This window comes from Lacerta agilis, chromosome 17, assembly GCF_009819535.1.
Source record: "Lacerta agilis isolate rLacAgi1 chromosome 17, rLacAgi1.pri, whole genome shotgun sequence".
Classification (NCBI taxonomy): Eukaryota; Metazoa; Chordata; class Lepidosauria; order Squamata; family Lacertidae; genus Lacerta; species Lacerta agilis.
The window spans coordinates 31,878,752-31,906,334 of NC_046328.1; the positions used below are offsets into that span (position 1 = coordinate 31,878,752).

General features: G+C 48.5%; 1 protein-coding gene across 1 annotated transcript in view; it reads left to right on the plus strand.

Annotated features, from left to right (window-relative positions):
• KCNN3 (potassium calcium-activated channel subfamily N member 3) overlaps positions 1 to 27,583 on the plus strand; it is an 86,743-nt gene that overhangs the window by 31,436 nt on the left and 27,724 nt on the right. Inside the window, exon 3 of the mRNA XM_033135821.1 lies at positions 5,053 to 5,471. Coding sequence (XP_032991712.1) covers positions 5,053 to 5,471 — 419 coding nt within the window. The remainder of the gene's footprint in view (positions 1 to 5,052; positions 5,472 to 27,583) is intronic.

The window sequence follows — 27,583 nt, forward strand, 5'->3', positions numbered from 1 at the left end:
TTTTGCGGAGTTCGTAAACTGAATAGTTCGTAAACAGGGCTGTTCTTAAACGGAGGCATCACTGTAAATGAATAAAAGTCAAGTGGGTTGTTTGGTGACTGGGTTTGTTTGTGAGAGGGTGGGGTTAGGCTGGGTTGAGTTTTGGCTCCCAGCAGAAGGTTGGGGGGGGGCACACATAGGAGCCCTGAGCCTCAGCCAGAGCATGCAGGATTTAATTTGGGCCAAAGCTGAAACTGAAGTTAAACCCCGGAACTCTTTGTTGGGTGCCCCCCCTTCAGCGCTGCATGTGAAGTGTGTGGGATCAGGACCCTCTCCTCCCACTCAATTGATTTAGTATAAACATTAAGAACATCCAAAGAGCCCTGCTGTATCAGGTGTTGGGCAAAAGATTTCTGCATTGCAGGGGGTTGGACTAGATGACCCTTGTGGTCCCTTCCGACTCTATGATTCTGTGATATTTCCTTGATAATCTCAGGCCAAAGGCCCGCCTAGTCCAGCATCCTGTTATCCCAATGGTCAAGCAGATGCTTCCATGCGAAGCGGGACCTGAGCGCGATAGTGTTCTCTCTACTTGTCATTTTCAGTAACTGCTACTTAGCGGTACATATTTCTGGGGTCAGCTGTCCCTGGCAATGAGTGGCGGATTCTGGAGTTAACACCTGCCTGAGTTAAAGCTCCTTAACAGGCAAGGGAATCCTCGCCATGCATGACGGCACTCCCTCCCTCTTCTCCCCCCCCCTTTCACTCTTTCATTAATTAGCATTTCACTCTGGGCAATTCCAAATGGGTTTCCTCTCTGAATTGCAATGCAATCCCACCACAGCCCCAAGAGAGACTTAGAAACGGGAGTGTTTGTGGTTGGGAAAGCCAGGCAGTTGAGCTTCTGGCATGGAGTGTGGTGTGTATTTATTTATGCAACGAGGGGGGGGGGATGTTGTTGATGGGGGCATGAGGGTGCCCAATTGTCCTTGATTTGATTGGCTTCCATTATGCTTTGGGGGCAGGTGGGTGATATTGAGTATGATGCATTTGGTAGTCCCTCCTCCTCTGTATTATTATTATTATTATTATTATTATTATTATTATTATTAATCACCTTCCCCCTTAATAAGATTTTTTTTTAAATAAAAAAAACATACAATATAAAACCAAACTAATCTAAAATATGAAGTGGGGAGGGGAAAGAGTAATAGAAAGTCATTTTTCACAGGTAAATCTTAACTTGACCCACACAGAGAAAGGTGAATATATACATTAAAGCAGACCTTAACCTATTTATTGCTGAATTTGTCCATGGAAAGTCCACATTTGTCTGCAACTTGTTCATGTGTAGTGAGTTTATACATACCTTCAGTCCATTTGTTAAAGGGACCTGCATTTTTTGTTTTCCCTGTTGATCAATACCTGTCTTTTTGCCGTAGTAGGGAGAGTCCATTCATATTGTCCCTTTGTTTAGGTTCCATGTATTGGGTGTATAATTTGAAAGGATATTTTCCTCTGCAAATTTAAGATTATTCCGTACGGGTCGTGTTGATCGTCTCTGTTACCTTCTGCCAAACGTTTATCGATATGAGACAATATTGTAAAAACGTATGTTTTAGAGAAGCATTATCCCTATGACATCTCCAACAAAGTTCTAAATATTCTTTTTTGTTGTATGAGTCTGAATTTGAGGTCCAGAGACGCCCTTGTTTAGTTTGAGCCAGTGGTGGCTGGTGGGGTGGAAGGCAGGGAGCCCAAGCAGCTCACAGCTCAGGAGGAAAGTCTTAGCGACCCTTGAGAGAAGGCCTAGCTCTCCCTGGCCTTCCTGGAAGGCAACTTTTAACCTAACCAGAAAATATGTATGTGCAATTATAGTGCAACATTTGCTCCATACACTTTAAAAACACTATAATGCTCCTGTAAACAGTCATGGTTTCCCCCAGAGAATTCTGGGAGCTGCCTTTCGTTATGCTTGCAGAGAGTCCTTAGAAAAGCCCCATTCTTCTCCCATAACTACATTTCCCAGAGTTCTCTGTGAAACCATTGTTAAACCATTGTGGAAGTGATAGCTCTGTAATGGGAATAGGGGCCTCCTGACAACTTTCCACACCCTTAACAGCCATGGCTGCCCCCAGAGAATTCTGGGAGTTGGCGTTCATTCAGGTTAAAGGTAAAGGTAAAGGGAACCCTGACCGTTAGATCCAGTCGTGGACGACTCTGGGGTTGCGGCGCTCATCTCGCGTTACTGGCCGAGGGAGCCAGCGTACAGCTTCCGGGTCATGTGGCCAGCATGACTAAGCCGCTTCTGGCGAACCAGAGCAGCGCACGGAAACGGTGTTTACCTTCCCGCCGGAGCGGTACCTATTTATCTACTTGAACTTTGACGTGTTTTCAAACTGCTAGGTTGGCAAGAGCAGGGACTGAGCAACGGGAGCTCACCCCGTCGTGGGGATTCGAACCACCGACCTTCTGATCGGCAACCCCTAGGCTCTGTGGTTTAGACCACAGCTCCACCCGCGTCCCCTTCATTCAGGTTAGGAGAGCCCTAATTCCCAGAGTTATCTGGGATGAAGAGAAGATCTATGATTTAACCTCTCTGGGGACTGTAGCTGTAGGAGAGGAAATGGGGGGGGGGGTCGTGTCTAAACATTTCTCGGCACCCTTAAACTACAGCTCCCAGAATCCTTTGGGGGAAGCCATGAGTGTTTAAAGAGGTATCGCAGTGCTTTAAATGAATGTTGTAGATGTGGCCTTCCACTCTTCTCCTCCCTCCCCTTTCTTCCCCTGCTGTCAACTTAGCATCAGGGAAGACTAATTAGGTACCTCTGGACTTAGGATGGGGTTGCCATGGAAACCCGGTGGTAACGCTCGCATGTTGTTGGGTGGGGCAGGAGAGAGCCCGTCTCCTATGAAATAGATCCATTCTGTTGTTGTTCGGGGTAGAGGGAGGACGGGTGTAAAGAGAGATCAATGGCATTCCCCCCCCCCCGGTGGGTGTTTCTGTGTGTATGTAATGGAGCCCCAGGCAGGAAGGGCCGAGTTGTTGGCTGGCGGTTGTCCCAAGGCCCCTGGCTCCCTTTAAATAGACTACAGCTGCCTTTCAGATAGGCAGGCATGAAAACTTTCCAAGCGAGGAGCCCAGGCGCGCCTCTTGGTCACGATCGGGGCTGGATGATGGCGGAGGGTGGGAAGTCTGCATTTCTCACACACAATCCCATTAATACACCTGCAGGAAATCTTGGCTCCACCCCCACCCTTCCCCAATGGGGAATATTTCCTGCAGGTGTATTAACGTGATTATTTAGGGAAGTTTTTAATGTTTGATATTGTTGTATTTGGTTTCTGTTGGAAGCCGCCCAGAGTGGCTGGGGAAATCCAGCCAGATGGGCGGGGTACAAATAATAAATATTATTATTATTATTATTATTATCTGTGAGAAATGCAGGTTGTAATTAAGCATTGGTTTCCTATACACACAATGGAAGATCTCCACCTTATTGGCCAGCGGGCATCCTCCCGGCTCTGTGGGGACAAAGGTTGCCTAAGAGCCCACTTGAATCGAGGCGAAGCTATCTCTGGCCCAGCATCCTGTTTCTCACACTGGTCCCCCGGCCTGATGTCTCCAGGAAATGGACAAGTGGAGACTATTGAGCTGAAGAAGAAGGGGGCAGAGGCCGGAGAGGGAACTGTGAGTTGGGAAAGGGGTGTCTTCTTTTTCCATCTTCTTCAGTATGCGCTAGGAAACGCGCCAAAATTTGGTACTTGGAACTGGGTGTGGGCTGTGCGGCTGCCTGCTGAATGGGACACGGCTATGGGCAGTCTTGAAGATGCTCTCCAAACACCTTGGGCCTGCCTAGAGTGAAAGACGAGGGTGACGTCAGCAGCAGCCCTTCTTTCTATGAGACTTCTGTGGAGAGCGGGGTGGGGGGGATGGGGGGTAGAAGGGTGGGGACTATGAGTGACAGCCAGGAGGTTGAGAGGGAAGGTGCGTCCCAAGTCGATAACTGAATATTGGCTTCTAGTTATGAGTAATTTTGTATTGATGTAACATTTTTATAAGCTAACTATGCAATTTTTAATACTTGTTGTTTCAGTTTGTCTCTTGTCGCTTTAGTCGGTACATTGCTTAGAATTACACACACACACAGAGTGTGCTTTTTTCCTGGGGGTACGCAGGGGTACGCATACCCCTAAACATTTTGTGAATCTAACTTTGGCCTCATTGAGGGGCAATATTTAAATATGAGTAAGAAAATGAGAGTACTCCTAAACATTAACCTTACTTATTGTGTCCTGTGTCGTTATTTACCACTGGGGGGGGGGGGTCGGGATATTGACATGCAAAAAAGGCAGTGTGTGTTCATATATACATGTACATATATATGTATGTGTGTGTGTGTGTATATATATATATATGTGTGTGTGTGTGTGTGTGTGTGTGTGTATATATATATATATATATGTATATGGGGCAGTATAGAAATGGTGTAAATAACAATAACAATAAGCCCTAAGTTAAGGTCACGTATGCTTGAACCCAGTGCTTTTTTTCTTTAAAAATGTTTAGGGATACTCTCATTTTGACTCGAGAAAATCACCATTTTATAGTTCAAATCGGGAGAAATGAATACAGCAAATGGGACAAAAGTACAAAGATTCACAAAATGTTTAGGGGGGGAATGCTTACCCCTGCGTTCCCCCCAGAAAAAAAGCACTGCTCAAACCTATCCAATCACAAAGGAGAGGTATTGGCACATCTTGAGGGAATCTCCAGAAGAACAAAGAGAGAGAGAGAGAGAGAGAGAGAGGAAAAAACTTTTCGAGAAATAAAATCCTAAACTCAGTGAGGATTCATCATGCTCAATGTCCATTCAGTGTTAAGCATCTGCTGGGGAGAAACTGGGGCAGGACGGAATGGAGTATCATGGAAGGGGGCACGGCTGGGTGACTGGCAGACATCCTTTTACAGGAATGCCCCACACTGCGACGACATTCTTCTGCCAGCCCCACCTGCCCATCTCTTCTAACCCTTGCCGTTTTCTCCCCTCCCTCCCCTCCCCGCCCCGCCAGCTCTTCGTGATCGACAATGGTGCCGACGACTGGCGGATCGCCATGACCTACGAACGTATCCTCTACATCAGCCTGGAGATGCTGGTGTGCGCCATTCACCCCATCCCCGGGGAGTACAAGTTTTTTTGGACGGCCCGGCTGGCCTTCTCGTACACGCCTTCGCGGGCGGAGGCGGACGTGGACATCATCCTCTCCATCCCCATGTTCCTGCGTCTCTACTTGATCGCCCGGGTCATGCTCTTGCACAGCAAACTCTTCACGGACGCTTCGTCCCGCAGCATCGGGGCCCTCAACAAGATCAACTTCAACACCCGCTTCGTCATGAAGACCCTCATGACCATCTGCCCTGGGACTGTCCTTCTGGTCTTCAGCATCTCCTTGTGGATCATTGCTGCCTGGACGGTGCGTGTGTGTGAGAGGTGAGCTCGCGAGTCGCGCACGGAGACGCAGGGGATGTGCCGTAGGGAGGTGCCTCTTGTGTGTGTCCGGCTGGGGGCTGATGGGAGTTGGGATCCAGGAATATTTGATGAACTACAACTCCCTTGATCCCTGTCTATTCACCGTGCTGTCTGGGGCTGATGGGAATTGGGATCCAGGAATATTCGACGAACTACAACTCCCATCATCCCTGTCTGTTGGCCGTGCTGTCTGGGGCTGATAGGAGTTGGGATCCAGGAATATTAATTGAACTACAACTCCCATCATCCCTGTCTGTTGGCTGTGCTGTCTGGGGCTGATAGGAGTTGGGATCCAGGAATATTCAGTGAACTACAACTCCCATCATCCCTGTCTATTGGTGGTGCTGTCTGGGGCTGATGGGAGTTGGGATCCAGGAATATTCAATGAACTACAACTCCCATCATCCCTGTCTATTGGCGGTGCTGTCTGGGGCTGATAGGAGTTGGGATCCAGGAATATTCATTGAACTACAACTCCCATCATCATCCCTCTCTATTGTCTGTGCTGCCTGGGGCTGATGGGAGTCGGAGTCCATCAGCCTCCAGTGAAATCTGGAGGCCCATAGGTGCGACCCCTCCTGCCATAGGCATCTGGGAGCCAAGGGTCTATATTTGTGTGGGGAGGGGAGAGGTTCTTCTATGAGCTGAAAAGATGGATGTTGGTGGGCTCAGGAATGAGAGTAAATCATTCCTCCCCAACCTGGCCCAATCTGCACCATACAGTTCAAGCATGTTGACAGCCATTGTTTCCCACAAGGATTTTTGGGAACTGCAATTTGTTAAGGGCACTGAGAGTTCCCTATTCCGCTCACAGAGCTGCAGTTCCTAGAGTGGTTTTAACCACCCGTCCTTCCCAGGGAACTCTGGGAATTGTAGCTCATGCGGGTGGGATAAGGGGCCTCCTAAGTCTCAGCTCCCTTGACAAACAACAGCTCCCATGATTCTTTCAGCGAAGCCATGATTGTTCAAAGTAGTACGATACTGCTTTAAATGCGTAATGCCGATGGGGGTCTTACTCTCCTGCCCTGGGCATTTGAAACTCTTATGATACCACTTGGCCGTGGCTTTCCCTGTAGAATCCTGGGAGCTGTAGTTTGTTAAGGATGCTGCGAGTTGTCAGGAAAGCCCTATTCCTGTCCCCGAGCTACAGTTCCCAGAGTTCTCTGGGAGGAAGGCTTGATTGTTAAACCACTGCAAATTGTAGTTCTGTGAGAGGAATACGGAGCTCTCCTAACAGCTCTCAGCACTCTTAGGCACTTGGCACAGTTCCCAGGATTCATTGGGGGGGAAGCCATGACTAGTAAAAAGGTAAAGGTACCCCTGACTGTTAGGTGCAGTCGCGGACGACTGGGGTTGCGTGCTCATCTCGCTCTATAGGCCGAGGGAGCTGGCGTTCGTCCGCAGACAGCTTCCGGGTCATATGGCCAGCATGACTAAGCCATTTCTGGTGAACCAGAGCAGCGCACGGAGACGCCGTTTACCTTCCTGCCGGAATGGTACCTATTTATCTACTTGCACTGTGTGCTTTCGAACTGCTAGGTGGGCAGGAGCTGGGACCGAACAACGGGAGCTCACCCCGTCGTGGGGATTCGAACTGCCGACCTTCTGATCAGCAAGTCCTAGGCTCTGTGGTTTAGACCACAGCGCCACCTGCGTCCTGCCATGACTAGTACCAGTGCTTTATTGATATGGTTCTGTGTGTGCCAGCATGCAGCTCAGCCACCCAGCATTAAATAAACTACAAAAAAGGCAACATTTGTGCACTCCTTTTGTTTCGTTGCTTTGCATAATTTCTGCTGGGGTTTTTTGCCACTCACAAAGTGACAAGGGCACAGAAGGGAAGAGCTGTGGTTCATGGGTGGAGCACAGTGGCCAAACACATGCCTGGGGAAAACATGCAAGCAGGACCCGAATGCAGTAGCACTCTGAGCTTTTGTGGCTTCCACCAGCTTCTTGGGCTTGCCGATTGGAAGGCCGGCGGTTCGAATCCCCGGAACGAAGTGAGCTCCTGTTGCTCTGTCCCAGCTCCTGCCAACCTAGCAGTTCGAAATCACGCCAGTGCAAGTAGATAAATGGGTACCGCTGCGTCTGACCGTGGAGGCAGAGCACAACCATTGTGGAAATAATAATAATAATAATTTTATTTGTATCCTGCCCTCCCTGGCCGAGCCGTGCTCAGAGCGGCTAACATCATAAAAACAACACAACATGCATAAAAACAGACATCCATTAATTAAAATACATTATTAAAATTAATTCAGACAAGTTAAAATCTGGGCAGGTGGCAATTATCAGGTTGATTGAGAGTGGTTAAAGCTGGTCCCATGTCCAATGCACAGCATTCCCAGGTTGGGCTGGAAAAGACTCCTGTTTGGGAAAGCTCTGGAGAGCAGCTAGCTGTCAGTCAATGCAGGTGAAGGGTAGCCAACCTGGTGTTCTGCAGATGTTTCAGACTGCAACTCTGATTATACCTGACCCTTGTCAGTGCTGGCTGGGGTTGGCGGGAGCTGGAGTCCAATGACATTTGTGTTTATCCAGATTTAGCCCCTCTCCTCCGGCAACCACTCATGGGCCCATCGGTTCCCCAGCCCCAATTGGGTAGCATTCGTTGGCCAGACCTTCGTGTCACAAAACCTCTGCCACAAAGAGAGGTGGCATTGCCCGGCGACAGATGACTCAGGACGAACCAGCTGCCTCCGATTGGCAGGAGAGGCCTCTGGCGAGCGGAGCATGAGACAGGCGACCTCCGCCTGCGGCCATCAGCCCGGTTCCGTTTTGACAGGGGATCGGATTAAAGCGGCAACTGCGTTTCTGCTCTTTTCACCCGTCCCCAAAACCCCCCACCCACCCACCCACCCACCCACCCAAAAAGACCTGTTGCCACGGGCAAAAGTTAACCCGCAGTTGAAGAAGACAAAAAAAACCCCCTAAGACGTGAGAGTGTGTGCCAGTCTGCAAACCGTTTGCGAGGCTGGGTGCCAGGGAAGAGTCACCACTGGTGGGCATTCCTGCAAAAATAATAATTAAGGGAAAGGACTGACTAAGCCTTGCCCCCACCCCAAACGCCCACGGCCTCATTACTGCCTGGCAAGCGATGGGAGCGGCTTAGAGGGTGGAATATACCCCCGTTGCCAGGCTCTCTAGCAGCCAGGCTCCCTGGGAAGTGGATGGGGAAGGGAGAGAAGAATGAAAGACTCAGCGAGCGGCGGATCTTTGCCAAGGTGGGGGAGGTTGGCAGGATGCCAGCGGGTGCCCTGCGGAACGCCAGATGCCAACAATTCCCTAGCTGCCAGCTTCTTTTTCTCCCCCTTCGCCTTCCACGCTGAGTAATCCGGTCCACCCTAATTCCACGTGTGTGCGTTTAAGAAGAAGGAGAAATAAAGACTCATTCTCCACAACTATCTATCTATCTATCTATCTATCTAATCTGTATCCCACCTTTTTTCTCCAAAGAGCGTACGTGGCTCTCTCCCTTCTCATTTAATCTCCGTGACAACCCCTTGAGGTAGGTTAGGCTGAGGGGACACAGGGACTGCCCTGAAGTTGCGCCCAGTGAACTTTGTGGATGAGATGAAGGTTTGAACCCTGGTCTCCCAGGTCCTAGTCAGGTTGGATAGCTCAGTTGGTTTGAGCGTGGTGCTCATAACGTCAAGGTTGCAGGTTCGATCCCCGCGGGAGACAGCTGCGTGTTCCTGCCTTGCAGGGGGTTGGACTAGATGATCCTCAGGGTCCCTTCCAACTCTGTGATTCTAGTCGGATGCTTTAACCACCACACCATGCTGGCTATCCAGTGGATAACGTCTACCTGTGCTGTAAGAGGCAGTGGTATGCTGGGCATCACAGGTGGGGAGGGTGTTGTCCTCAGGTCCTGCTTGCGGGCTTTCCAAGGTGCAACTGGTTGGCCACTGGGAGAACTGGATGCTGGGACTAGGTGGGCCATTGGCCTGATCCAGAAGAGCTGATCTAGGTTCTTATGAAACCTTTTAAGAGTCAACATCAACACAACAGTCATTTTGCAGATGCAATTCATGGGCACGTGCTGTTGTTGTATTAAAATGTATTTTTATTAAAGATTTTCTTGATTTACAAAGGTGTGTGCAATGTCTCTCTCTTGTATTTTTTCCCCCATGTAACGTTTTCTTTTTACAAATCGGTTTCATTTGTTGAGACATTAGGAAGAAAAGGGGGGAAGAGGTGGAGGGGGAAAGGTGAGTGGGTCTGGGGTCGGGTGGTGATGTTTCTATTTTAGTTAATATATGTGGGGTTTTGTGTCAGCGTTGCTTGTGCAGGTTCTCGGCTGTTCGCTTGTGTTCCTTTGGTGGTGAGAGAGGTTGGGGTTGGCCTAGGGTGGTGGCTGTTCGTTTGTGCTTGGCTGCGGTGGTCTTTGTTTTCATGTGTGAGTGGGGGGGGGGTGTTTTGGGTCAGGTTAGCCATATTGATCTGTATGCTCTTGGTGGATTTTTGTCATTGTCTTCTTGTCGTTGCTGTTAGGACGCCCATTTAGGCTTCATTCCTGATGGTGAACAAACAGCAATCTTTAATCAGGACTACATCTGGTTGGAAGCAGATGCTCCACCACTGAGCTACACCCCTTCTGAGGAACATAGGGAGCTGCCTTCTACTGAGTCAGACCTTTGGTTCACCTAGCTCAGTCTTGTCCACACTGACTGGCAGCATCTCTCCAGGGTTTCAGGCAGGGGACACTTCCCAGCCCTACCTGACGATGCTGGGGATTGATCCTGGGACCTGCATGCAAGGCAGATGTTGTACCACAGGCAGAGGTGCAGATCCAGGGAAGGGGTCAAGTTAAACACAGTCACTCCTTTCTGCCTCTGTTTCTCTGCTTGCAATGGGTCGATCTGTTCAGTGGTCGGGGGTGTGTGTTTAACTTGACCCTCATTTCTTCCTCTTTGCAAAAGGGTGTGAGGACAGCCTAGCTCTAGGAGGCTAGCATGCAGAGGTAAAGGTAAAGGGACCCCTGACCATTAGGTCCAGTCGCGAACGACTCTGGGGTTGTGGCGCTCATCTCACTTTATTGGCCGAGGGAGCCGGCATACAGCTTCCAGGTCATGTGGCCAGCATGACTAAGCCGCTTCTGGCGAACCAGAGCAGCGCACGGAAACGCCGTTTACCTTCCCACCGGAGCAGTACCTATTTATCTACTTGTACTTCTTGCTTTCAAACTGCTAGGTTGGCAGGAGCAGAGCAAGGGGAGCTCAACCACCCGTCGTGGGGATTCGAACCGCCGACCTTCTGATCGGCAAGCCCTAGGCTCTGTGGTTTAGACCACAGCGCCACCCGCATCCCTTTAGCATGCAGAAGCCTTCCTCTTTTCCCTTGGAAAGGAACCCCCACCCACTCGACAGGCACTGAATGCAGTTCTTGGGAGCTGGGTGGAGAGAAACCATTTGTTGGGGGCTGACAGTGAGAAAGTGTGCCTGTGCGTGAGAATATACATGCGCATGCCAATGGTCCAGATGTTTTCACCAAAAGCAGGAACAGCTCTCATGAGAGCAACAACTGGCCTCCAACCAGACCTCCCCCCGAAAAAAAAACCCCAAAGGGATGGAACAGAAATTTGGCTGCTGGTGCCAAGTGCAGATATCATCTGCTCTCTGTGGACACCCAGTCTTATTTCTTTTCTCGGTTGTCCTCCCCTCTTCCTCCCCACACCCAGCAAGAGGGAGGAGCAGGGAGGGGAGGGGAGGGAGTTTCCTTCCATGGCTGTGGTACCCCAAATTAATGAATCTGCTAAGTGCTGCTAAACAGGGCAAGGCTGGCTCAGTTGAGGAGGCCTCTGTTCTGATTGTCACTGCCCGTTGTTCTGTGTTTAAAAAAAGGAACATAGGGCATAGAAAATGGGTGGTGCGGTGGGGAAGGGGTTAAGATAAACACCACTCGAATCGGTGGGGTGGGGAGAAAGGGTTACGAGGGTCCACCGTCCCTCAGACCATGTGGTGGGCCGGACTATATTTTTTTGGGGGGGGGGGCAGAATGAACAAATTCCTTTGCCCTACAAATAACCCAGAGATGCATTTGAGATAAAAGCACACATTCTACTCATGTAAAAACACGCTGATTCCTGGACCATCCATGAGCCTGATTGAGAAGGCAATTGGGCCTTAGGTCGCCAAAGAGGTGTATGTGAGGGAAGGGGTTAAGTCAGGGTTCAGCAAACGTTTTCAACAGGGGGCCGGTCCACTGTCCCTCAGACCTTGTGGGGGGCCGGACTATATATATATTTTTTTGGGGGGGGGCGGGAGGAACGAATTTCCTATGCCCCACAAATAACCCAGAGGTGCATTTTAAATAAAAGCACACATTCTACTCATGTAAAAACACGCTGATTCCCGGACCGTCCGCAGGCCGGATTTTGAAGGCGACTGGGCCGGATCCGGCCTACCCATGGGTTAAGTTAACCACCACTCGAACAGGTGAGGGAGGAGGGAGAGGGTTTAGTTAGCCACCCCCCCCCCTTCCTGCCTGCGGGTTTTTCCTCTACTAAAAATACCCTTCTGCTGTGCTATAGCATTATTCAGCAGATACGGAGCTGGGAACCAGCACCCCTTGCTTGGAATAAATGTGCTGTGTGTGTGTGTGCGTGAGAGAGAGAGAGAGAGAGAGAGAGAGAGAGATGCGCGCGCACACACTCGCACACACTCACACTTTCTCACACACTTGGAGCCTTGGTGTTCACAAACAGCCTTGTACAGGAGTTGCATGGGGGAGAATTGGGAGGAGGAGTGGGGGGGGGGGAGATAGCACACACATGGGGTGCAGGCGGGACTCCCTGGCAACCGGGGAAGGGAGCCAGGAGTAACCACTTGCCTGGCAGAGTAACTTTAATTTAGAAAATGGGGAATGAGCAGGGTTGCGGCGGGAAGGAAGCGGGGACAAAAAGGCATGTGTTGATCGGTTTTATAAAAAAAACCTGTTCTGCTCAAGAGATCTATCTTTTGAGTGACTGTAGGCGACTCGCACTGGCCGGTGGTACTCTGGCACGGCATTTCCTTATGCCTCCCCCCAGGCATGCACAACACCCCCCCCCACCCACTCACTCGCTAGGGGAAGAATCATGGCTTAGTAGCAGAGCGTCTGCTTTTCTTGCAGAAGCTCCCAGCTTCAGTCCCCAATGGCCTTTCCAGGTAGGGCTAGGAAACCCTGCTTGCAACCGCGGGTAAGCTGCTGCCGGTCAGTGCGGACCATGCTGAGCTGCATGGACCAGTCCTCCGACACAGCGTAGTGCATGACTGTAGCTCAGCGGTAGAGCGCCAGCTGGTTGCAGGTCCAGCATCTCTAGGTAGGACTGGGAATGCCCTTCCTCTGAAACTCTGGAGAGCTGCTGCTGGTCAGTGTAGACAGCATGGAGCTAGATGGACTCAGTATAAAGCGTCTTCCGATTCTCTTTAAAATCAGCTGTTGGTGCAAAAACACGAGGACTGGTATCTGTATAGGGAAGGGGCTTGTGAATAGCGTGTACTGGGCGGTGGGGGGGAAGTAGCTTGGATCCTGACCAGCTTTCTGGTTGCCTCTCATTTTTAAAGGGTAGAAAGGCAGTGGGTGCTGCAACAAAATGTTTCAGCAGGAAATGTTCCTGCCCAGGGTGCCAGCCACTTATCGCTGCCATTTTATTCTCTCCTCTTTCCCCTATGAATCCATCAGTCTTATGTGCCTGCTGGACATGCTCAGTCCTCATAGGTTTGCTTTTTTTGGGGGGGGGGATTCCCCTCCTTGTAGAATTCCTTCCAATTTCATTTTTGTACTGTTGCAAAATGTGGGGTTTCCCTTGCACCTAGTGCTGCTTTAGCTACATGAGGATACAGCTGGCGGAATGAATTTGCTTATTAATATATAGCAGTGGGGGTGGGGGGACCTTTTCCAAAGCCCAAGGGCTGCATTCCCCCTCCCCTTTTAAAAAATGCATTTTCCATTTTTCTATTTACAAATAATACTTTACTGTCAAATATTCTTTCCGTATAGCCTTCCAAGGCATTCGTAAAAGATCCACTATTGCTGCAATGCCCATATATTAATTCACCCTACTTTTCCCCTTCCATTCCTCCTTTGTATTTGTTGTTCAGAGGGATACCCCTATTTGTAGTTTTGCTTTAGCATCAACTCCCGAAAAGTTTCCCCATTCACCCTTCATTTGTTTTCCTTCCTGATTCCTTATTTTGGCTGTCCTGCTCGTGAGTTCAGCGACTTCTGTCAATTTATTCAGCCGTTGTTCTTTCGTTGGTATTTCTTTTCCTTTCCAACTTTCAGCATGCACTATTCTGGCCGCTGCTGTAGCATAAAGAAATGAATTGAGTACCCTCGAGGGGAGCTCATCACCAGTTATCGCTAATGGAAAGGTTTCTGGTTTCTTTGGAAATGCATTTTTTTTAAATAAAAAAATAAAAAAGCTCACCATAGACCATCTCTTAGTATTTGGGGGCATAGTATTTGCCACCACCTATGTATAGCGACTGGGTACCAGGTGGCGCTGTGGGTTAAACCACAGAGTCTAGGGCTTGCCGATCAGAAGGTCGGCAGTTCGAATCCCCGCGACGGGGTGAGCTCCCATTGCTCAGTCCCAGCTCCTGCCCACCTAGCAGTTCAAAAGCACATCAAAGTGCAAGTAGATAAATAGGTACCGCTCCGGCGGGAAGGTAAACAGCGTTTCTGTGCACTGCTCTGGTTCGCCAGAAGCGGCTTTGTCATGCTGGCCACATGACCCGGAAGCTGTCTGCAGACAAACGCCGGCTCCCTCGGCCTATAGAGCGAGATGAGCGCCACAACCCCAGAGTCGGACACAACTGGACCTGATGGTCAGGGGTCCCTTTACCTTTATGTATGAAAGATCCCTCACTTTCTTCACATTTCCAACACAGTTTGGACCCTCTCTTGTATATTTTAACCAATTGACTGGGCGTCAGATACTGTACCAACTACAGAGCATTTTTTGTATGCTTCCCTTTATCAAATAACAGGCTGAAAAGTTTCTGATTTTGTTCCAGAACTTTTCCTAGGCTTTGATTTCGATGTTATGCTCGTTCCCTATAGCCCAGTGTATTATTTCGCTGGAGGGCCGCATTTCCATCTGGGCAACATTCTGGGGGCCATATCCCACTGACGGTCAGGACCAGGGCAAAAATGGGCAATTCAATGAATATAAATAAAAAATTTCCTTCCAGTAGCACCTTAGTGACCAACTAAGTTTGTTCTTGGTATGAGCTTTCGTGTGCATGCACACTTCTTCAGATACGAAAACTCATACCAAGAACAAACTTAGTTGGTCTCTAAAGGTGCTACTGGAAGGATTTTTTTTATTTTTTATTTTGTTTTGACTATGGCAGACCAACACGGCTACCTACCTGTAACTGTATAAATAAAACAATATTACAGGTGAAACTCGAAAAATTAGAATATCGTGGAAAGGTTCATTTCTTTCAGTAATTCAACTTAAAAGGTGAAACTAATCTATGAGATAGACTCATGACATGCAAAGCGAGATATGTCAAGCCTTTATTTGTTATATTTGTGATAATTATGGCGTACAGCTGATGAGAACCCCAAATTAACAATTTCAGCTTTGGGGTTTTCATCAGCTGTGCGCCATAATCATCACAATTATAACAAGCCAAGGCTTGACATATCTCGCTTTGCATGTCATGAGTCTATCTCATATATTAAACTCCAGTAGCTAATGAAAACAATTGCTTACATAAATGGACTTTTCCACGATATTCTAATTTTTCGAGTTTCACCTGTAAATTGTAGCCGGGGCCAGCCACAACAGTTTTATAATCTCCACATCCACCCACACCCGCCTTTGACGTTATATCCGTGATCTATTTCCCAGCTCTGTGAAGGGCTCAGTTTCAGTGACGTGCTGGCAGACAACCTTGAGACTTCTCTTTTCAGTCGCGGGCGCCTCTTGAGGATGTGCAGAGCGCACAGCTGAGCAGCCACACCAGACCGCCTTGCGCCTGTGCTTGGTTTGGGGTGGGCGGCTAGCGGTTCTGGGAGCTGCGTTTCCAAGCACACTTGAAACCATCAATGCTTCCCCTCTGGAAAATGACTGGCTTCCTTGTGGGATCAGAATATTTGGGGGAGAGGGTGGTTGTATCCTATGCTTGCCCTCCTCAGAGTTAGACCCATTGAAATGAACAAGCAAACTGAGGCCCTTGTGCCTACTTGTGAGTAGGATTACACCCCCTGGGCCTCTTTCAGACGGGGAGGCAAGCAATCCTTCCTTCTCTGCTTCTACAGATGCCGTGGGTTGGTTTGAAATGGATAAAGGGAGTTTATTTGACTCTTGGGCGCCACCTGCCGAGTCCTTGTCTCTTTCCTCCGCTTAGCCAGAGTCTATCAGCCACAGAGGATTGCTTGGGGGGGGGGTGCTGCTTTCCAAAGGGACTCCTGCTAAGCTTGCTGGCTTTTAAGCCGGGAGAGCACTTCTGATGCCAGGCGGGGCTGTGACTTGAAAACAAGCCGCACAGAAAGCTCCTGAGCATGTACAGAGTGCTAACGAAACTGCTACCCCCACCCCCACCCCTTAGAGCCGGGGTGCTTGGATTTCCATGTTTTGCCAGGTTATTCTCATAGGGAGTCTGCTTGTATGAATGCCTTTGATTGCCGGTTGCAGGGAGAGGTGCTGTCGTGCTCAGGTCCTGTTGTGCCGGCTTCCCTGTTGGGGCATCTGGTCGGTTATTGTGGGACCGGGATGCTGCGGTAGACAGATCCCTTTATTTAGCCTTGTCCCGCAGGGCTTTTCTTACCATAGAGAATAAGGCTACCGGTGACCATTAGCCGTGATGATTCAGTAGTGCTTCTGAATGCCAGTTGCTGGAAAGCTCAGGAGGGAAGAACTCTCTTGCGCTCAGGTTCTGCTTGCATTGGGTTGGCTGCTGTTAGGACAGGATGCAGGACTAGATGGGCCATTGGCCAGATCCAGCAGGACCCTTCATGGGTCCTTCTGCAAACACTCTTGTTGTTGTTGTTGTTGTTCAGACGTTCAGTCGTGTCCGACTCTTTGTGACCCCATGGACCAGAGCACGCCAGGCACGCCTATCCTTCACTGCCTCTCGCAGTTTGGCCAAACTCATGTTAGTAGCTTCGAGAACACTGTCCAACCATCTCATCCTCTGTCGTCCCCTTCTCCTTGTGCCCTCCATCTTTCCCAACATCAGGGTCTTTTCTAGGGAGTCTTCTCTTCTCATGAGGTGGCCAAAGTACTGGAGCCTCAGCTTCAGGATCTGTCCTTCTAGTGAGCACTCAGGGCTGATTTCTTTGAGAATGGATAGGTTTGATCTTCTTGCAGTCCATGGGACTCTCAAGAGTCTCCTCCAGCACCATAATTCAAAAGCATCAATTCTTCGGCGATCAGCCTTCTTGGTGGTCCAGCTCTCACTTCCGTACATTACTACTGGGAAAACCATAGCTTTAACTATACGGACACTCTTACGATTGAGCTACTGGTACTTCTCTTCCCTTCCAGTGCCATTGGATCTGAAGAAGTGTGCATGCACACGGAAGCTCATACCAAGAACAAACTTAGTTGGTCTCTAAGGTGCTCCTGGAAGGAATTTTTTTATTTTTTATTTTGTTTTGACTATGGCAGACCAACACGGCTACCTACCTGTAACTGTAGCGAGACTGCGGTTCTCATGGTTCTGAACGAAGGGGTGCTTTAAATAGGGATTTGAATAGCTGCCTCGTTGCAAATTGGACCATTGGCCCATCTAGTTCAACGCTATCAACACTGACCAGCAGTGGCTCTCCAGGGCTTCAGACGGGTCTCTCTCCCAGCCTTGCCTGGAAGGATGCCATCGGGGATTGAACCCGGGACCTTCCGCATGCAAAGGAGATGCTCTGCCACTGACCTGTTAAACTCCGCTGCTGTCAGAGGTCTTTTTAACTGGAGATGCGGGGAATTGAAGCCGAATAATGCCAGCTGCTGGGGGTCACCACCAGGGAGGGAGCTGCCATTGCCCTCTGTTCCTGCTGCCGGCCTTCCTGGAAGAGGCATCTGCTTGACCTCTGGGAGAAGAGGCTGCTGGCCTAGATGCACCTTTAGCCTGATCCAGCAGCCAGGCTCTTATTGCATTCTTGGGCCGTGAAGCCTTCCTCCAGCATCAAAAGGCTTGTGTCAGATTTTCTGCCCTCTTGAACAAAGGAAATGCAGCCTTTTCTCATTGCGGTACTGGGAGCTGTTCTCCTCCTCCTCCTTCTCAATGTAAACCTCTGTTTGTTTGTTTCCTTACTTGCTTGCTTTCACACACCTGCCTGCCTCTAATTCCCTTAAGGAACACAGCCAGAGATCTGCAATATTCCTGTCTGTCTTCTTCAGAGAGGAGACGTTTCCTTTATCTTATAATGAGTGGTGGGCTCTAGTGCTTTGCCAGTGCATTCCATGTGGCCCATAATAGCAACCTTCTCCCTAGCGAGTCTTCTCACCCTGACCTTGTTGCTTGCCTCACCACCCCAGTGCTGGGAATCACAGCAAAGTTTTATTTTATTTTATTTTTTCAAAAAACCTCTTTTTAAAGGCTTGGATAAGTCATCCACGTCACATTAGGGTGGATGCAGCTTTCTGACTTGTCAGGTCCTGTTCTGTTTTAATAATGTGAAAACCCTAATTAACTATAGATGATTTTAAAAAGTGAGACCTCCTTATATGCACAGAATCTTTCCTTGTCCAGGTTTTCATTGAATCGCTGAGCTAAGAACACCAGAAGCTGCCTTCTGCTGGAGGCAGCTTCCTAAGACCCTGTTTTAATCAGCCCTTGGTTCAGAACCATGAGGACTAGAAACTTACTGTCATATTTAAGGAAAGGGGCACACAATGACCTCAGCCTAAACATGAGCGGCACCTCCCAGGAGTGGCACCCCACAAACCCATGGGCAACCTTCCTCCAAGGGAAACCCAGAAAAACTAAAGATTCCTACAGGCTACTAAAAAATACTAAAAGGTGGAGGCCTTTATGATATATGGGGGAGAACCCAGGTGACACCAGCCACAGGTACTAGTCTGACCGCCATGGTCTAGACTAGGTAGGATCCTGCTCGCACCAGGCCTGGTCCCCTTGGCCGAAACAACAGATATCAGCAACGTTAAGATCACAGGCCATGCTCCAGTAGAAGCTACCCTCAAACTAGGAGAGGAAATACAAACCACCCCATCATGGTCCTTCAAACACTCCATACTGGCCACAGACCAAACAACAAGAGAGAGTCTCTTGACGTCCCTCCGAAACTACTTTAAAGAAAACGATGTGGACAGCATAACCACCCACCTCCTCTGGGATGCATCGAAAGCAGTTTCCAGGGGAGCTTGTATGTATATATATAAAAGAAAGGGGCACTGCATGGTGTCTCCCTTGCATGCAGAAGGCCTGGGTTCAAATCCTAATAACATTTCCAGATAGGATTGGACAGCCTTGCAAAGCCCTGTCTAGTCCAGCATCCTGTTCTCGCAGGGGCCATCTGGATTCCTGCAGGGAGCCAAAAGGCAGAGCATAAAGGAAACAGCCTTTCTCTCACTGTTATTCGTAATAATAATAATAATAATAATAATAATTTTTTATTTATACCCCGCCCTTCCCCGCCAAACCGGGCTCAGGGCGGCTAACACCAATAAAATCACAACAAAAGCATAAAACAATTCAATTAAAATACAGATTAAAATACAATTTAAAATTAAATCTAAACTGCAGCCTCATTTTTAAGTAGCCCACCAATCACACCAAAAGAACGAAACATCAGGGTTAAACTGAAACCAACCCAAAGGCCAGGTGGAACAGCTCCGTCTTGCAGGCCCTGCGGAAAGATGCCAAATCCCACAGGGCCCTGGTCTCTTGTGCCAGACTGTTCCACCAAGTCGGGGCCAGTACTGAGAAGGCCCTGGCCCTAGTTGAAGCCAACCTAGTATCCTTGTGGCTTGGGACCTCCAGCAAATTATTATTTGAGGACCTTAAGGTCCTACCTGGGACATACCAGGAGAGGCAGTCCCTTAGGTACGAGGGTCCTAAGCCGCATAGGGCTTTAAAGGTCAAAACCAGCACCTTGAACCTGACCCTGTACTCCACCGGGAGCCAGTGCAGCTGGTAAAGCACTGGATGAATGTGGTCCCGCGGCAAAGACCCCTTGAGGAGCCTCGCCGCGGCATTCTGCACCCGCTGGAGTTTCTGGGTCAGCTTCAGGGGCAGCCCTGCGTAGAGCGAGTTACAGTAGTCAAGCCTGGAGGTGACCGTCGCATGGATCACTGTGGCCAGATCAGGGCGAGAGAGGTAGGTTATAAGAATATAATTAGAGCCCCGCTGTGACCAGGCCAGTGGCCCGTCTATTGCGGCATCCTCTTCTCACAGTGGCCAGCCAGATATATCTTGGGGAGCCTGCAATGAGGACCTGAGAGCAACAGCAGCTGTCCCTGCTTCTGATTCCCAGCAACGGATAATTCAGAGGCACGCTGCCTCCGACAGGGGACGCAGGACACGACTCTCGTTCCTCACCCCTTTTTGCGTGAGCCTTGTCATAAAATCATCTCTGACCTTTCAGTTCCCTTCCTTATTTAGCTCCGACCTTTAACATGGGACCTCGTTTTCTCGACAGTTTGGCAGCTAATGTTTTAATTTGCAGGAGGGATCACTTTGAAGTCAAATGATGGGCAAATTTTCCCTCCCTCCCTGTAGGATAGCTGGCAAATTCCCATTGCCAAACCAGCCACCCCTTAACTCCCAAAGACCTGTGCATAGAGGTCTTTAACATAAAGCAAATGTTCTGCAACAAAGATGTTCAACACAGCTCTGTGGGGTGGGAGTTCCACAATTTAGTGCTGTTGACATGAGTCGCCTTAAGCTGGGGCAAGAGTCCTGACCTCCTAGTCAAAGGCGTTAGCCTTATTCATCCTGATGCAGAGCTCTGTGTAACTTCAAACCTTGTGTATTCTAAGAGTTCTGTGTAACATGTAAGATGACTTTTTTTTTTAAACTACCCCCCCACCATTCAACCTGGACAAAGTCCTAGACTTAATCTAAAAACACAGAGAGATTTTCAAGTGTTCTTTAATCCTTCAAATTCCCTGGGTTGAGTCTTATCTTAGTAAATGGGGTGTCTGAGCTTTTGGTTGAATTGCCCCTGCCCACACTTCCTACACTTTCTGCAAAATAGAATTCGGGGAAGGCAAGTGTTTCAGGCGAACATCGGATGGGCCTGTTTGTCTCTGTATACGTACATCGTATTTCACTTTTATGCTCCCATACTTCATGAGCCTCTTCACATCCAGGAGATGTTGAGAATTAGATTTCCTCCCCCCCCCTTCTCCTTCTTTGGGAAGAAGGGGGAAAAATTGCATGTCAAAGCCCCCATAATTCTGAGAGTGATGGGTTGAGAAACTTGGACCCAACTGATCACTCAGAAACCAAGCCAAAATAACCCCATCTGGCTTTTGCCTGTTTAACGATCTGGTAGAGAGGCTGCGAAAGAGGAGGGAGACGTACTTTGGGAAAGGGTGGGGGATCCCGTTGCTGACAGCTGGGCCCTCTGTCCTCCTCCAAAAGCAAGACGAATCCCATCTTTAAGATGAGAATGTCCAGCGTTGTCAACTGGACGGCAACTTGATTTTATGTGGCTGTTGTCCGGCCGTGGCCCCCGGGTATTGATAGGGGTGGGCGTGTGGGGAGCCCTGTCTTTTCCTGCCTGGTTCAAGTGCTTCTGGGTGTGTGTTGAATTAGAGCGGGGAGGAGAGGGACTTCAGGCATTTGGGCTGAATGTGGCCCTCCAGACCTCTCTGCCCGGCCCTTGGAATTCTCTCCAGGCGCCACCCCCACACCAGTGTTTTCTTCCTTGGTTGCCAAAATGTGCCCTTCTAGCCAATAACCTTCCCGGTTACAATTTTAACCCGTTGGTTCTCTAATCCTGCCTTCTGGAGCATCGGAGTACAAGTCTACAGTACTGTTTCTCCTGCATGTTAACAGGATGCAAATGATTTTTGGCAGTGCTTTTAAAAAAAAAAAGTTTAGGGGTACTCTCATTTTGACTCAAGAAAATCACCATTTTATAGTTCAAAATGGTGAAAAATAAATGAAGTAAATGAACAAAAGTACAAAAAGTCACAAAAATTTTAGGGGTATGCGTACTCCTACATCCGTCCCCCGTCCCCCAGAAAAAAATAAATTTTTTGCCATCTTCCTATGGAATAAGAGTGAACAGGGTTGCAGCGTTAGTGTTTTTTTGCCAGGGGTGTGGAAACTCTGGCCCTCCAAACCCCCTTTTCTGGCCCTGGGGGGCTCTCCCCAGACCACACCCACTCTCTGGCCTTGCTGTGCACTCTCCTGGAGTGTTTTTGCCAGGCTGGCATTTGTCCTTGAACTCGTGATCACGGCCAGATGAAGGATAGAGAGGGGACGCAAAAGCATGTGCAGAAACGAGCCTGCGCTCCTGATTGGTTTGCAAGGAGATCAGGCAACGGTGTATCAAATAAAGGGATCGCCGACTCTTAATCTCAGGGTTGTGGGTTCGAGCTTCACGTTGGGCGAAAGATCCTGCATTGCAGGGGGTTGGACTAGATGACCCTCGTGGTCCCTTCCAACTCCACAATCCGATGACACTCTGCCTTTTCACTGCATCTCCTCCCCTCTATGACTTTCCTTATTGTAATTTGTCCAATTTCTTTTTTTTGGGGGGGGGGGGAGGCAGGTTTGTTGTGCAAGACTTTCCCCGTTGACAATAATTGTTCACCCTGCCTTTTCCAGTTCATGATTGGAGCCCACCCCCAAAAAAGGTTGAGAGAGTGGATGTCAGGACATAAGAAGAGTTCTGCTGGATCAGGCCAAAGCCCATTCAGTTGAGCATTCTGTCCTTGCAGTGGTGACCAGATGCCTGCGGGAAACCTTCATAGAATCATAGAATCATAGAATCATAGAGTTGGAGGAGACCACAAGGGCCATCCAGTCCAACCCCCTGCCAAGCAGGAAACACCATCAAAGCATTCCTGACAGATGGCTGTCAAGCCTCCGCTTAAAGACCTCCAAAGAAGGAGACTCCACCACACTCCTTGGCAGCAAATTCCACTGTCAAACAGCTCTTACTGTCAGGAAGTTCTTCCTAATGTTTAGGTGGAATCTTCTTCCTTGTAGTTTGAATCCATTGCCCCGTGTCCGCTTCTCTGGAGCAGCAGAAAACAACCTTTCACCCTCCTCTATATGACATCCTTTTATATATTTGAACATGGCTATCATATCACCCCTTAACCTTCTCTTCTCCAGGCTAAACATACCCAGCTCCCTAAGCCGTTCCTCATAAGGCATTGTTTCCAGGCCTTGGACCATTTTGGTTGCCCTCTTCTGGACACGTTCCAGCTTGTCAGTATCCTTCTTGAACTGTGGTGCCCAGAACTGGACACAGTATTCCAGGTGAGGTCTGACCAGAGCAGAATACAGTGGTACTATTACTTCCCTTGATCTGGACGCAGGACCCCCAAGCACAAGAGCCCTCTTCCCCCCTCTGCTGTTTTCAGCAGCTGATAATTCAGGGGGGAAATTGCTGCTTCTGGCTGTGGGGGCAGAGCGTAGCCACGGTGGTCAGCAGCCCCTGAGAGCCTTATTCCCCTCCGTGAGTTTCCCCAATCCTCTTTAAAACCCATCCCTTTGGGGGCTTAGTTTCAATCCCGCTGCAAGGCAAAGCCGGCTTCTCAGCTGACTGTCCCAGTGTGCTTGTGCAAATGCGGTGGCCGAGCGTTAAAAGAGTGTCGGTGGCATTGGCAGCCCGGCGCCTGGGTTTGCCCAACAGCACTTTTGCTGTTCTCACGGGTCGTCATCACCTGTCAGAATCTGAAGGCCAGTCTTCAACTCGGCTCCCTCCCACTTCTTTCCCGCTCAGACACTTCCAGCCAGTGGTGGCCAGTCTCTTAGGGCAGGGGTCAGCAAACTCTTTCAGCAGGGGGCCGGTCCACTGTCCCTCAGACCTTGTGGGGGGCTGGACTATATTTTGAAAAAAATTAATAATGAACGAATTCCTATGCCCCACAAATAACCCAGAGACGCATTTTAAATAAAAGCACACGTTCTACTCATGTAAAAACACCAGGCGGGCCCCACAAATAACCCGGAGATGCATTTTAAATAAAAGCACATGTTCTACTCATGTAAAAACACCAGGCTGGCCCCACAAATAACCCAGAGAGGCATTTTAAATAAACCACACATTCTACTCATGTAAAAACACCAGGCTGGCCCCACAAATAACCCAGAGATGCATTTTAAATAAAAGGACACCTTCTACTCATGTAAAAACACGCTGAGTCCCAGACTGTCCGCGGGCCGGATTTAGAAGGCGATGGGGCTGCATCCGGCCCCTGGGCCTTAGTTTGGGGACCCCTGTCTTAGGGCAAACAGGGCACTGCTTCAAACTCTCCACCGATACCTGCCTGCGTTTCTATACTTAAAACCAACTGACACGGGGGCAAATAGAAGAAGACGCCTTCAGCCCAGTATGGCTCCCCTTTGTCACACACACAGCCCAACAAGACAACGACAAAAATCCACCAGCAGCATAGAAATCAATATGGCTAACCTGACCCAAAACACCCATCCGCCCCACTCACACATGAAAACGAAGACCACCACAGCCAATCACAAATGAACATGAAATGGCCAAACCCAACCTCTCTCACCATCAAAGGAACATAAGCGAACAGTAGAGAACCTGCACAAGCAACGCTGACATCACCCGATCCCACCCCTGCCCACCTCTTCCCCCCCTTTTCTTCCCAATGTCTCAACAAATGAAACTGGTTTGTAAAAATGATACATGTAAAAAATATGAGAGAGAGACATTGCACATACTTTTGTAAATCGAGAAACCTTTAATAAAAATACTTCCCCGCTCCCCTAAAAAAAAACCCCAGTCCAGTGGGTTGCACTGACCTCCTTAGTTGCTGTGTTGCACTTATAGCAGGGAGAAGGAGGAGAATGGGGGACAGAGCTGGCGCCCCCTGCTGTTGGTCTCCTTGCCTTCTGCCCTACCAGCCCCGACAGGCACCGGCCACAATTGCCTCTCGCTCTTCACTGTGGTAGCAAAGCACGGAAGGCTCTGATCCTTCGGTGAGACTTTCTTGAACAAGCCCTGTAAGGAAAAGCTGCGGGATTTGAGTTTGTTCGGTTCCAGAGAAGAGAGGTGGCACATCAGTGTGGGGTGTAGTGGTTAGAGCGCTGGACCCAGGACCCAAGAGACGCGCGTTCAAATCCCCACTCGGCCATAGAGCCATATGCAAATTGCCTTGAGGCGGCGATTCATAAATAGGAGGGGATTCATAAACTGTTTTTGGCCCACAACTTCCCATCATCCGTAGCTAGCGAGGCCAGGGGCCAGGGATGATGGGAATTGTAGTGTGGAAAAAACAGCAGGGGACCCAAGTTTGGGAAAACCCTCATCTAAATCTGTATCTTTGGTGGGGTATAAAAGTTGGGGTATAGATGTGCAGTGGTACCTTGGTTCTCAAACGCCTTGGTACTCAAAACAACTTGGAACCCAAACACTGCAAACCCGGAAGTAAGTGTTCTGGTTTGCGAACTTTTTTTTGGAAGCCGAACATGCTCCGTTTTGAGTGCCACACTTCCGTTTTGAGTGTTACGCTGAGGTTTGTCTGTTTTCGCTATTTATTTCCATTTTTATTTTTGTGGCTCTTTTTTTGTTTCGTTTTTGTGGCTGTGTGGAACCCAGTTCAGCTCCTGATTGATTGAATGCGTGACTGCAGTACATTGTTTATTGCTTTCATCTTATGGATCCGTGGTCTCGTTAGATAGTAAAATTCATGTTAAATTGCTGTTTTAGGGGTTGTTTTTAAAAGTATGGAACGGATTAATCCATTTTGCATTACTTTCTATGGGAAAGCGCGCCTTGGTTTTGGAACGCTTTGGTTTTGGAACAGATTTCCGGAACGGATTAAGTTTGAGAACCAAGGGACCACTGTAATTAAAAATAAAATGATTGTAAGCACCCTCTCTTGCAATGCCCCCCCTTTTTAGTGCAATCAGACACAAAGTGTGCCGTTTGGGGTGGGGTTCAGTGGATATGCATCACTACAGGAACATTTATGCAGTTCCCAGATTCTCGGCAGGGCCATTTTTGTGGGTTCCTTTGATTCACAGAAATGTCCTTTTCCAGCTGCACGTTTTCTTGCTGCCCCAGAATGATACGTTTGATGTCTGGTTGGCGTTCTTGGAAACAAAAAGTCCTGGGCTGCTTCCTCTTGGGAATATTTTGAGAATGGAGTACCCATTTTTCAGTTTGAAATGCTTTATGGTCCCTGTCTAACATGCAGCGGTACTTTTTGCAGAATGGCAAGAGTTGATTACGGTTCCTGGAGGTTGCTCTGCTCTAGTCCGAAACTGTCTCACCATTCCTGTTCATTCTCACCGCAGGCATATTTTATTTTATTTTATTTTTAAAAAGACCTCTAAACGGGTTTACATAAAATGTAATAATATAGATTAAAATTGCCAATGAAAGTCAGAAGTTAAAAGCTGAGGGTTGTATTCAGTGCTAGTCCTACTCAGAATAGACCAGAGCTGTCAGCCTTCCTTTTTTTTTTTTTTTTGCATTCGGAAACGGCCATAGCTGTCAACTTTCCCTTTTTTTTGTAATGGGAAACGGCGCTGGAATAAGGGAATTTCCCGCAAAAAGGGAAAGTTGACAGCTATGAGAATAGACACATTGGAAGTTAATAGACATGGTTAACTTAGATTCATTCATTTTGATGGGTTTACTCTGAGTAGGGCTAGCATTGGCTACAATCCAAGTTGACCTTACCCCCCGCCCCCCACCTCCAAATATAATTAAAATTGGATAAATATATATATATATATAAATGCATATCAGTTTTACATAGCTGGGCAGGCTTGCCTAAGCAAAAAGTAAAGCGAAGGCGCCAGCCTAATCTCAATGGGCAGGTTGTTCCAGAGAGTAAAAGATTGATTCTGTACATGCTAAACAATTACACGACACCTGAAGGCAGCCCTGTGTCTGGAAGATTTTAATGCCTGTGATGTTTTGCTGTGTTCTGTTATATTCTGTTGGAAGCCGCCCAGAGTGGCTGGGGCAACCCAGTCAGATGGGCAGGGTACAAGCTAATAAATAATAATAATAATAATAATAATAATAATAATAATAATAATAATAATAATACACCAGGCATAGTCTCTCTGTTTGGCCCATGGGACTCTTTGTAGGCCCCACCTTTTTCCCTGGTCCTGTTTTGACTCCTCCTTGAATGTTTCTGCATCTTTCAGCTCTGATGATGATGATGATGATGATGATGATAATAATAATAATAATAATAATAATAATAATAATAATAATAATAATAATAATAATAATTTATTTGTACCGCGCCCATCTGGCTGGGTCCCCCCAGCCACTCTGGGCAGCTTCCAACAGATATTAAAATACATTAAAATATCATAGGTTAAAAACTTTCCTAAACAGGGCTGCCTTCATGTATTTTCTGAATGTCAGGTGGTTATTTATCTCTTTGGCCTCTGCTGGGAGGGCGTTCCACAGCGCGGGCGCCACTACCGAGAAGGCCCTCTGCCTGGTTCCCTGTAGCTTTGCTTCTCGCAGTGATATAATGCCTCTTGCTTCCCTGGATGTAGTCTAGCGAGAATTGTGTGTAGAAACCAGCCTACTGTAGGAAGGTAAAGTTTGCATTTCTTGCTCCGCCCACTTTTGCTTCTGGCCCCTCCCCCTGCTGCCACGTGCCCCCCCCCCCCCCCCGAAGATTGCCCCAAAGGCAATGTGGCCCTTGGGCTGAAAAAGGTTATTTATGTATGCTACTACTGCGGCCCGTGTTTTGTTAGCCCCCAAAATGGAAAACGAGCGAGGTCCCAACTAAAGAAGAATGACAACTTAAGCTGACGGAATATGCGCAGCTTGCAGATTTAACATATGGAATTAGAGAACAAGAAGAACATAGAGAAGATTGGAAAATGTTTATTGAATATCTGGCGGGGGGGGGGGGATTGTGCACACCTGAAAACGCTGGCAGCATTAAGATAGATTCGAAAGTGTAAATAAGGTTTGATGGGTGCAAT